We start from the raw sequence: 12,546 nt of genomic DNA, 5'->3' as shown, positions 1-12,546 counted from the left end.
TACAGCATTGTTTCCTATCTAATTTTTTTTTTTTATCATAGGCAAGGAAAAGAGTTGAAGGCTAGATACAGAAGAGACCAGTCTTTTCATCTAATGGCAAACTGCCTTACAGATTTTTGTGGCAGAGAGAGGATTCCAACATTTTACTTGCATAAAAGTTTTGATTATTTGGGGTGCTCTTGTGCTGACTATATATAGCCCTACCAATTAATATCTAATAATAAAAATACTGAAAAAGTGATGTGCAAATATACAAAGAACTGCATTGATCTGCCATACTGACATAAACAAGGAAGTAATTTCAGTGTCAATTTACACTTTGTACACAACCTGCTTTCCAGCTATTCAAGGGAGATCAATAATTATGACAGTTCATTAGATAATGCAGTTGACTTTTATTGTGCAGACCAAAAAAAATGCAACCCACCACTGCATAATGTATGAAATCAGTTAACAAAATTATTGTAAAAAATAACTTAGTTTCTGATGGGCAAATGGAAGCAACAGCTACAGCTTTCCCACATTCCTGTGTTGATAGGAGGAAATGGTGTTGAACCATTATACTCAGTAACTCAAGGACAAAACCATTCTGCTGTTTAGGGGAATAAAAATATCTTGTTTTTCTTCCCCAATCCCAAACCTAACACCTGTTCATCCACAGGAAAAATGTCCTTTGGAGTTACTGCAGAAGTCCCACATGGTTTGCTCTCTGACTCTGATACATAAGTACCTGATAGAGCTACCCTACTAGCATGTACACAACTCAGTGAAGCATTGCTTGGCTCCTTCCAAAGCCAGCATCCTAAGCTTAATCTTCTGATTCCTCATAATGTGCATACCCACTAGCATAGGTCCTTCCTAAATTCAAATTGCTGAATACATCCGTGGCCTCGGAATCTGAATCCTTCCCTCGCTCATCATGGTCATCTTCATCATCATCTTCTGCTTCATACTCGTCATACTCATCCTCATGGTCACCTGCCTCCCCAGTCTTGCTGGAGGAAAGGTTTTTCCAGTAGGCATCATAACCAGAAGCTCCATCTGCATCTTCTCCTCCAGTCTGTCGGCCAAATTTCAATGAACGTGCTGCAGGCAAAGAAAAATCATCATGTTCCCTCTAATCTAACATTTCATTTCTATCTTTTTTTCACTACTTGAAGAGTAGTTTAAATGGCAATGATTTTTCATTTATCCACAACTAAAATCTCAAACTAGACAAAAGCTTTCATTTTCTTGGAATGAATTCATTGTTAGGAATAAGACTGCTCAATTCCAGAGCTCGAAAACACAAAGTTTTTCTCAAAACAAATGAAGCAAAACTGTGCAAAACAATTGAACGTAACCAGACGTTACTCAGTGCTCCTAGGTAGAAATTAATCACTAATGGCACTTGTGTGGCTTGTTAGCTAGAGAAACTGGCTTACTTGACATGCTCAGATCCTTTGTCTGCTGAGTTTCATGGCCACATTTAGGGCAAGGAGGCTTTTTCCCTTTTTCCTGCTTGAAAACCTTACTTCGCACGTGATCGTCACAAAAACAAGCCTGTGTGTTGAAGGGAGAGTACAAAGGCCAAATGTTTTAATCACAGAGGCACATTCTTCAACAACAAGCAAGCAAAAATGTGTCTAACAGGAGCAGGGTTTTCTGGCTGGGATTAAAATTTAATGAGGTCTCTCTTGCAGTGGACATGGGGTCTGTGCACAGAGGAACCACTCTGTGTTCAGTGTGGTTCCAGGGTTTCTGGGGAAGAGGCTGAATAAAAGTGCCAATAAACATGCAGAGATAGGACATAATCCAGGGCTGGATTGCAGTGCTGCCCACAAGGAGCCTGGCAAACTTGGGCCTGTGTTGACAAGCTTAAATAAACATAATGGGATGTATGCCAGAACAAAACTATGCAGGAGCCTGAAGGAAAGAATTAGAGATGGGAAGTTCACAGGCTGAGCACCAGGGTGCAGTGAAAATACCTGGAAAAAGGAACTATTTGGAACAGGTCACCGTTGCCATGGGAGAGTGCAGGGAAAACATATGGAAGGTAAGAAGAGTAAGAGCAGGCAATGAACCAGCACCTGGAGAAATCTGGACAATGCTGATGATGCAGCAGGTGGAACTTTTTATACAAAATTACTTCTGAGTGTGTAAAAATGTAAGCTTGATGTCAACAAATCAGCCTGTTCATATGGAAAACTGGATTAGCTGTGGAGATTATTCCTTTGGATGCAGCAATTTCTAGTCAGATAATCTCTTGACTGTTTAAAAGAACAACTTTCCTAATTGCTGCAGTTCCACACTGGATCAAAGCATTTTCCAAAGCCTTGGATTCTGTTCACGACCAAGGATTTATTTTGTTGTCTTGGTTGTTTTTTAAAGCTCCAACACGTTGCAGGCCCAACTTAAACAAAGAGAGCTGGACAAAGATCACCTCAATCTGTCTTGTGGCTGACAGGCAAGCACGGGTATAAGACCTTTCGTCCCCCAAAGGTTTGACCCCAGGCTACAGGAACTAATAAAAAAATATGAATTTCCTTTAAATCATGGAGAGGAAGATGTGGCAAGGCCTGATACCAGCCTTGGAGGCCAAGGAGAAATAAGCATAAAATCAGCTCCTCACAACCGTCTTTACTCTTTACCTTGCAACGCAGGCAGGAATGCTGCCCCAGCCTGTTACAGGAGACACCTGTTGGAGAAAAGCAGCATGACAAATTCAGTACTAGGAAACTGCAGGCCTGCCATGTTTTTAAAAGCTTGTACAAGTATGCAATACCATAATTGAGGCATTTATTTTAAATTCCCTGACACAACTGTACTCTGGCAATGTGAATCAGTCATTTTACCCCACAGTACCATTTTACTAGATTTTCTTAACTCTAAACCTCACTTTGACACAAAAAATGAAATTTCAAGAAGGGAGTTTCAAGTGTTTAACTATTTCTTGAGCTTCTAAACTTTTAAAACCTGAGGTTTCAGAACCAATTTAGTGTTAAGGTCCCATCTTACTTTTCCTTTTCTCACAGCATTCAGATGAAGGAGTGCTAGAGATGTAAGAACACTTTAAGCTTGCCAACTTCCAAACCTAGGAAAGTTGTTACATTCTGTATTTTCTGTCACATCCTCTGGAAATGTACTTGACTGCACAAAACTTCCTAAGAGAATCTGTCTGTGTTAAAGAACTGGAGCTGGCACGCAAGCTGTCAGGAGCAGAATCAGTCGCCAAAATTCAACTTGTCTTGAACTTCAAATTGTTTTTATTATTCCACTAGAGGCAGTACAGTAAAGGCAAACACTCAGGAATTGGCAGCAACACGAAGTTTGGTGAATAGTTACTCCTCGAGAAGCAGTAACACGTACATTGCAGTTTCTGTGCAAGTACTCATTCCTTTCCTCCTTGTCTAACCCCTATGACAGCAGTTTTTCAGTCTGAAGTAATAAATGAGTTCTCCACATGAGCAGGACAGACGTGGGATTTAGAGCTATGGCATGTTTAAAGATGGAACTGGAAATGCTGATGCTGAATATATATTCATTGTTTTTTGAGTACCTGCACTTCAAAAACCTCTCTCAGATAGTGATGGAAAATAACAGCACCATTTTCACAGCTAAAATGGATTTATACTACAATTGCATGACCACATTTGAAGTTCATGTCTTCTGTAAAAATACTAGTTTTATAATCTGGTTACCTCACTGACAAAAATCTTGTCTCTACGAAGTCTGCTCTGTGCCACAAAACACAGTGAAAACCCTCAAAAAAATTCTCTCTCTATTTTGGGTGTGATACCACATCTGTGAATTGAGAGCTTCCAACAATCACTGAAGAAAGATTCTTATGGAACAGCTGTTGCTGCCTCAATATTGCTATGCAGGAAGAAAACATACTCTGGCAGAATAAATCTAGGGAATTCTGGCAGAATACATCAAGAGAAGCTAAGCAAGGCTTAAAAAATAGCTGGCTAGGAACAAAAGTATGGAAGATGAAAAGAAGGTAAGAGATGTCTAAAGACACTGATTCAAATACTGAAATCACAAATATTCTGGACCAGGAGAAATCAATTAGGACAAGAGATTAGTCAGTTCAAAGGAAAACAGCATTATGATAAAGAGCACCTGCAATTTCTACAATAAGAATTGAAAATGTTGCAATAGTCAAGATACATGCATGCAAGTTGTGGGAAGGACAAACAAATGCTTGTCTTGTCATAAATCAAATCCTATTTAATGGTGGGTAGGCAAGAAATGCTGCTAGAAAAATTTAGTTATTTCAAATATGCATAGTCTTGGCTTGTTTTGTTTTATTGTTGTTCTTTTTTTTTAACTTCCCTTGAAGATACCCTGTTTCAGCCAGAGATGAGTAATGGCTGAGCAATGTCAGGCATGGCCATCATGTCCTCTCACAAAGAGCAGTTTTCTCCACACAATTAATCAAATTTCAAAAGGACATAAAGTGTTCAGCTACCTGTTCTTTACTCAGAAAGAGTGAACATGTATCAGCATTTGATACACTACTGACACGTGTCCACAGCCCACTGGAAGTGAGGAAATGAACACTGAAACCATGCTCTGGGACTATTTTTGTCACTTCCTTCCGTGCTCACCCTGTCTCACTGAGTCAGATGATGACTGCTGAGTCACAGCCTTCCTCAGGACTTGAGCAACTGCTAACCTTTCACCAGGACACAGGCCTTTCACAGCAAGCTGGGAAGGTTTAGCCAGGCTAAGACAGGTGGTGGCATTGTTTAGGGCAGCTGTCTTCCAGGAGCAACAGGTATCTAGAACTAGTTCATCACTGGGTCAGAAGAGTGGAAGACAGCTCCTTCTGCCTGCAGAGCTCGGTGCAGTGAAAAAGCAGCATCAGCACTTCCAGTTGTTTTGCTGCAGTCCTGCTACTGCCAACACTCCAACTTTGGAGAATGCTGGCTCCTGCAAGGGCAGCTTCCCATGGGAGGGCTGTAAGAGCCTGGCAGGAAAACAACAGCCAGGTATGCTCTGGCATGGAGGAAGGGCCATGAAAGAGAAAAAAGTTCTGGTCTGGATAACTGGATACCAAAAGCCAGTACATGGAAAACAGGCCCTTCCCTCCAGGGGGGGCAAAATCTACTTGGGAAAGGTGATGGAGAGTATTCTGGAGCACAGAGGAAACAAGTAGAGTCTGCTTTGCTGTGGTGAAAGGGATTATGAATAACTAACTTACATTTAAATGTCTCTGCTTCCAGAACTTGGCAGCTGGCTTGATGTTCAAACTGATCATCTTCACAGAGGAAATCATGGCAAAAAGAGCAGGCGAATATTCTGCCTCCTGAAAGATTTATCAAGGCAAAATAATCAACAAGGGACAGAGGCATCAAGTCCTGCTCTGCAAACAATTTCGGCGGTAGTTTTGACTGAAGAGCAGTTCTCCCTTCTGTGACTAATTCTTCAAGGTCCTAAATTAGACACTGCTATCCATTTTTACACTGAAAAATACCTCCTATCCTACAATATAAGACAGTATAACTATAAAGCAAGTATTACTTCTAGTACTTTTCTTCGTTTTAATTTGACTGTAGCATTAACGATTTTTTTAAAATCAGATCACACTCTCATCCAGTTTTCCTTGCTCAGCTCTGATACACACTTGAAATAAACACTTCAAAAGATTCAACAAAAGGAGATCAGTATGGTTTCCTAAGCAACTGGGAATCCAAATACCCGTGCTAGTGCAGAAGAATGGAGTAAGAATGGCAGAAAACTGTGCTGGCAATTTGATGCAGTGCTTAATTATGTGACTAATTAAGCTGATAAAACCATTCTAATTTAGATTACATAATCATCCCTGAATTGAGCATTGTATGTTCTTGAGCGGGTAATTTACTTTCCCCAATTTACTTTACTACTTTTAAAATGGGGAGAATCCTTGCTTTTAACAAATACACTGCAAGGACTAATTTAATGAAGACTAAAAAGGCTATGTAAAGAATATAGGTGCACTCACTTAAGCAATGCAAGGGAAGAAGTGTAATTTATATGTTCTTATTTTTAAATGTGAGCAACCTACCATGGTCCCAGACACTTCTTTCACACTCAACGCATTCTGCATCTGCCAGGGGGCACATACACGCGTGGGTGCTGAGACACTTCCTGCCGTGACACACCCAGGCTTCACAGAAATCACAGATTGCACCCTGCAATCACAGCAAGATAGCACCTCAGGACTTCTGCAACACCAACAGAGAGACTTATCCCATAATCCTCAAGGTATCCTAGTATCCATTCTCTCCACGGGCTTACTTTGGCTGAGTGAGAGTTTGAACCAAACCTGTTTTCCGAGTGTTCCGACCAAGCTGCTCCACAGTTCATGTTTGTTGGTTATTCATTTCTGCAGGATTACATATGATGCAAAATAATTTGGTTACCTATCTCAATCCTGGTTTTTACATTTCTTATCACACACTTCACACATGGAAAATTGTGTCCTCCAGTTGAAACCTGGGACCCGTAAACGATAACAGTGTTCCGGCAAAAATGAAATTTCAAAGACCTGAAAAATGCCTTTAGACTCTTAAAGCTGAAATCACTCACTTGGATTTTAAACTCTACTATATTAGAGCACAAGCTCTGTAGAGAGCAAAGAACAAATAAGTCATTAGAAGTAAGTTAGACTCTGTAACTTTTATTTGATTAAATTGTAAGATCTCCGCTTCAGCTATCCTTAACTGTAGCATTTAAGAAGCCCTCTCAGCCCATAGGTAACTAATTACGGTGTGCATTACATGCACACAAAGCTAAGAAAACAAGGATGAATCCAGATTTAAGTGTTGATGTGTTCATTCCTTCATCAGTGAATGCATGGGACAAGCTCAGGAACACCAGCAGGTAAAGGCTGGCTGTGTTACTGAGAACAGCTGATGGCCACCTGCAGGCAGCAACAGGACAGAGGTTTAGATCATTTAATCCAGAGGCTGTCACAGTCACACCTTGCTTTCCAGAAACTAACTTGTCCTGCTAAGAACAAAGCTTCCAAGGCCCGAAGCTATGATTATCTCTAATTAAGAGCCCAAAAGAGGGGTTTTGTTCATTAAAATTCCCCTCTAGTGGAACAGATTCCTCTCTGTGTTACTGACAATCTCTGCAGTACTAAGACAACAGCAACAAAAGTCTGCAGGTTTCTGCAGAATAATCCTACATTTTAATGAAGGCTGGGAATTGTCTGTGGTGCATGTAAGGGTCCAGTGCTCTTCATGCATGTGCTTAGGGCCTGCCACCAACACAGATCCATTAGCATCCAGGACATGTGCACTGGAGTTTGCAGGAGCTGAATCTAAAACTTAAAAATTTGGGAGTTTCAGTATAAGGGAAAAATCAGTTTGTTACAGAAAAGCAAGGAAAAAACCAAATTTGGCATGGTACATGCTATCATCCCATAAATCTATTTTATCATTTTTCCAGAAGATTTGCACAGAATATTCTCATAGTGCAAAGAGGGCTGTAATTTTGTATACATACCACCATAGCTAGTCCAGTACTGTACACACCAGCATGTTTTATAACACAGTCAGAAGACTTCATCATGCATTTGGTTTTTCCTGTTTAAAATAAAAAGGCAAGCAACCATAAAAAAACTATGTAAAAATAAAATTAAAAAAAAATAGTATGCATGTTTATGTAAGAACAGTACTTCAACTAAATGCCTGTGCTTAACCATAAATCTAGGTAAAAATAATGCAAGCAAAGATGTTGGCATTCTTGCTGCATTCTGCAATCCACCTTCACACCTCCATTAGGTTAAATTAATGATTGTCTGTTTTCAGTCAAATCTCTTGCCCCCGTACTGAGATAATAAGACCAAGTTTTGGTCTTGCTCTGTGTTTTGAAGCACTGGGAAAAATTTCAAATGTCAAAACAAAGACCAAAACTAAAGTCAAAGACCAGCAATGAAACCTTATGTTTAAAACCACTGCTACTTGTGACCCACCATAAAAGCAGTGAGCTGAGCTGGGCAGTGAGAGGTGGTGGGGGCATTACTGGGTGTGGAGCACTGGAACAGAGCTACCTTATTCCCATCCTCCTCTAACAAAGATGCTGCTGTTTTATAGTCCCCAATGCTTGATTAAGCATCATCAAACAGCTCTAATGGTCTTCATTTGGAAAACCATGGGTCTCAGTATAGTATTATGGTTGTTGACAGTGATGTTTTTCCTCCAGATTAAGATAAATGCAACACACAGATATGAACCATAGGACAGAGAGCATGTTTTTAGTACTTCACTGCATGGTGACAGAAAGGAGACTCACGAAGGGTGACACACTGCCACTGCACATTTAACAGGAATGCCCCCAGAAATGCTCAGTATCTGCAGGTCACAACAAAGGCACTGAAAACTGCACAACAGCTCTGAGAGTCAAACTCCAAAACAGCCAAATTGCTTAATGACAAATTGAACATCTGCAATGATGTGTTGAAACAGCAGAACTTTCACCTCAGTATTAAATGAATATCAACATCTCCTGCAAGCAAGCACCTGTTTAAAAACAAAGGGTGTTTTAGCCTGATTCAGAGCAGTTCTGTCACTAGGAGTCCTTCTCTTCTAATTTCAAAGCATCAGCCCTCAAGCCCACATAAATAACAAGAGCTGCATATTACATTACAACCCCATGCAAGGTGAATAATATATTGATGCTTTAATTGATATTGATCAGAAATTATATAATCCCTAAAAAAAGCAGTATTTATTGGTGCCTTGCTAGCAGTCAGAGCTTTTTTAGTTTTGCTGCTGTTATGAAACAATGCTCCACATGGTCAATCTATGGAAACAGTCAGATTTCTCAAACCTAAAAGGAAGTGAGACAATTGTTTCCAAAGAAGACAAGCCATGATCCAGACTTGCAAACCTCTGAGGGTTAGAGGCATATATACTGATCAAAGAAGATCAATTCCCAAGGTGGATATTCACAGCAGATTCAAAAGAGCCTGCTCCACATCACAGAGGTACTTTAAGATAAAGCTACTGTAACACAGATACTGAGAGTTTAACATCACAAACAGGACTGAGGACAGCTTGTTTTCATTCATTACTTCTACTCACCACATTGTGCACAAATGGGCAATTTCTGAACAGAATTACAGAAGTAACAAAAAGCTCTATTCTTCTGTCGTCTAGGCACATGGAGGTGAAAAAACAAAAATAAAGTATTAAGCTTTAAAAGAAAGCATTAAAAATACCTCTAAAATGTCTGAAACAAATACTAAACTATTGGCTTTAGAAGGGTAAAAATTCTTACCTTTGGCACTTATCACATTCCTAAAAAGAAAAAATAAAGCACTGGTTAATTACTTTCATTCTAGGAAAAATATATAAAATTTACAGACCTCCACAGGGAGTTACATATATCAATATTAATCAATATTCTGTCTGAATATTGAATATTAATATTATATTAATCAATATTCTGTCTGGTGCAAACGTAACCTTAAATAGGAAGGACAGCAGGAAGAATGACATTCTAGTAGCATTAAATGCATTCAAGGCGTTATCACTGGGTTTACATAACCAAAAATTAGGTATTTTAGTACAGAATACTTGAGGTCAATTTACCATTGAAGCATTACAAGGATGTTTGGCCAAGTCTATGTTGGCTCGTGATGCCCTTATCTGCTTCTCACGTTCCCGACGGTTCTCAGCTTTCTTACGAGCACCGGTCTTTTTTTTAGGCATGTTTTACTCTCTGTGGGGGGAAAAAAAACCAGGTATGGACTGAATGCATATAAAACTGTGTAAGTAAATACATGGACACACATGACACACCCAGCACTAAACCTGGATTTTACAGTTCCTGCATTAAATGTGCTTCATCTCCGTTCACTTCCTTGGCTGAAAGTTTCTTTTGAAATGCAGAATAAGGGGGCAATCCATGAGGAAGAGCCATGTGATGAACCATAAAGAATCTTGTGATCTAGAAAACTTTGCTAGCCTGAACTTTGTGTTTAACTCTCTTTGAAGGGTTTTGCCTTAAAAAAAATGAAACCATGACTATCTGTAGGTTTATTGGTAATGGACCTCTGGTTTTGGTTTGCCTTGCCTGTTTAATAAGCATCTGAAAGGAAAGTTGCAGCATCAACAGGCAGTCAATTCTAGCAGCTTCAACTTGGAAGAAAAATTAGTATTTTCATTCAAAAGGTCTTATAAACCAAAGAATCCTACCTTCCCTGAATACAGAAATATATTGTCCTGACCAGATACTAAAATTTGCTTTTGATAGCACACATAAATCAGTTTTCTTGCGCTGTTGCATTTTGCACTATGTTTAAATTGTATTACTGTCATATTTTGTAGCCAAAATTATATTGCTGTGCTGCCTGCTGGCAACTGTCATTATTTTAGAGCGTGACATTTCTGACACTGCGAGTCCAATATCAGGCTCCACACTAATTTTCACACCACTCAAATGGTGATTTAATGACATAATCTAATGGGTAGTATTTATACCTTGACTTCTTCACATTCCCTCATAATGGAAAGCACCAAAATGACAAACTGTTTTCATGAAAAGCACTGCCCCAGGGCCTCCTGAGGACACAGGCTATGAGAAATTTTAGATGGCAGTTTTCAGAAGGTTGCACTGAACTAAGTAACAACAGAACTGCAATGTCAGGTCCCTTTAGCAAAGCTGTTGAGTGAATCAATTTCAAACACCATGCAATAATAACAACATCCTGTAGATCAATATTCTTATCACTCTTTCCCTCTGAGCTTTCATTTAGGTTGTTTATTGTCTTTGTCCTGGGATCAAATTTCTTAAGAAATTTACCGTATTTGTAATTTTTGGACTAGAGCTTAACAATGTTATGATTCCAAAAATTATGACAGCATAAACCCTGTCTACCTTCAATTTCTTTCAAAGCAGAATATCACCTTTTGAAACCACTAATTAGTATTCAAATGCCTCTGCAGTGTTCTACCTTCACTTTTGGCACACTGTTACCAAATGCTCTGGCAGGAAAGATCCAGTGGATTCTGTCTGCAGTCCACACCCCTGAGGGGTGTGTGGGAGAGAAAAGTGCATCTGAAGGACCTAAAATAAGAGGTTGTAGGTCCATGCCTGGTTCCCCCCTCAGCCCCAGAGGGTACAACTGTGCTGCCCTACAGAGCACTGGAGCTCCTGCATGGGGAGCATTCTACACAAAGGCTGTTTCACCATCTGAAGCTTCCTCCTCAGAAGTGAAATGCTGCGCCTGGGTCACAGCAGCAGCCGTGGGAGTGAGCACGGCTCTCCAGCTCAATGGCTGATGCTGTGGCACAAGGAGCAGAGCTCAGATATCGGGAGGCTATGCAGGAATGAGGTGAATAGCTCAAAGGAAAACCCCTAAAATGTGTTATGTGAGTATTGGGTTGCTAGCACTGTGTTCCTCTCTGTAAATTTTCACCTCCTGTTACTCTCCTGCTGCATTATTTGCCAAGGCAACCAGGGGCAAAGTCTACGGATTTCCCACCACACCTCCAAAGAATGGTGGTCGTGCTGAGAGGTGCACAATTCCACTCTATACGTATTCAAAATCTGTTTCACCACTCATACAAAATTACAATTTAAAATAAAAATTCAAGAAACTGTATTAACAGCAGTTCACACTTAAAAAGATCATTAACTGAACGCCCTAATAATGCAAAAATCATTTTCCAGGTACTGTGATGCCCATGACTTACTCCACCTTTTAAAAGCAAGCTGATTAACCACTGTGGGCCCGCACACCCGGGGGCTGCTGTGCTGTCAGCGCCCAGCTGGGCGGGGCTTTCCTCAGGTGCCCCTCTCCCCGCCTGCCTGCTCAGGACCGGCCCCTGGGCCCGCCGGGAGCCGGCCGGGAGCCGGCCCAGATCCGCTCCAGGGCTGTGGGCGAAGCGCCGACAGCAGGGCTGCTGCTGGCGTGTGCACGCACACTGCCGGTGCTCAGCTTTTAGCGCTTTCCCTCATCTTCGCTACTCGGCTGCCCCGAACCTGCCGCATCCCGCTGCCAACCTGGACCGCCGCGCTCCGCGTTCCCCGGCACTCGACTATGGGGGAGCCGGACTCCGCTTTGCTTGCTCGGGCACGGAAGCCGTAAGGGCCCGGAACCGAGACCCTCAGCGCCTCTAGCCCGGTCCCTTTGAGGCACCATCGCCCCTCAGCGCCCCGGGCCCGAGCCTGCCCCCTCCGTTCCCATTCCCATTCCTATTCCCATTCCCATTGCCGCCTCCGCCCCGCTCCAACCTGGCTCAGGCGGCCGCGCGGAAGCCGGAAGCGGCGGTGCGCCGCGGTGCGCTGCCCGCCCGGCCCGCGCCGCCCGGTGGGAACGTTCTGAGCACCATTCCGCCCCTTTCCCCTCACGGAACGCGGCGCGGCCGCTAGGGAAGGGCTTTTCCACGTGCTGGCGTGGCTGCTGCTGCTCACGGTATGGCCCAGCCTCAAATCTTGTTTGTTTCGAGGCAATTGCACCTCTGCTCTCACTCGTCAAGAGACCGAAGTTTGGGCATGGCAATATACAACGATTAGTTGTGGTTGTAAGGGGCATCTGAAAAGTTATCTCTGAAATCTTTCATC

At 41.7% G+C, this 12,546-nt stretch overlaps 1 protein-coding gene across 3 annotated transcripts; it reads right to left on the bottom strand.

Moving 5' to 3' along the window:
• Nucleotides 1-375: 375 nt before the first annotated feature.
• On the bottom strand, nucleotides 376-12,329 carry ZNF330 (zinc finger protein 330). 3 transcript variants are annotated; one of them, XM_066549467.1, is made up of 10 exons: nucleotides 12,217-12,329; nucleotides 9,570-9,699; nucleotides 9,256-9,275; nucleotides 9,060-9,130; nucleotides 7,480-7,559; nucleotides 6,032-6,158; nucleotides 5,189-5,293; nucleotides 2,631-2,677; nucleotides 1,425-1,542; nucleotides 376-1,086 (listed from the first exon to the last, which is right to left on the bottom strand). In XM_066549467.1, exons 2-10 carry the CDS (start codon nucleotides 9,687-9,689, stop codon nucleotides 809-811), a joined length of 966 nt encoding a protein of 321 aa, XP_066405564.1. In that variant the 5' UTR covers nucleotides 9,690-9,699; nucleotides 12,217-12,329; the 3' UTR covers nucleotides 376-808. The 3 variants fall into 3 exon arrangements, with proteins under 3 accessions (XP_066405564.1, XP_066405563.1, XP_066405565.1); XM_066549466.1 differs by lacking the exon at nucleotides 12,217-12,329 and adding an exon at nucleotides 11,986-12,169; XM_066549468.1 differs by lacking the exons at nucleotides 9,060-9,130; nucleotides 12,217-12,329 and having other exon boundaries at nucleotides 9,570-9,687.
• Nucleotides 12,330-12,546: the final 217 nt, after the last annotated feature.

The sequence above is a fragment of the Molothrus aeneus genome, chromosome 4 (assembly GCF_037042795.1).
Source record: "Molothrus aeneus isolate 106 chromosome 4, BPBGC_Maene_1.0, whole genome shotgun sequence".
NCBI classification, from domain to species: domain Eukaryota; kingdom Metazoa; phylum Chordata; class Aves; order Passeriformes; family Icteridae; genus Molothrus; species Molothrus aeneus.
Note: the sequence above shows the minus strand (reverse complement) of the source record. Positions and strands in the feature narration are given on the sequence as shown.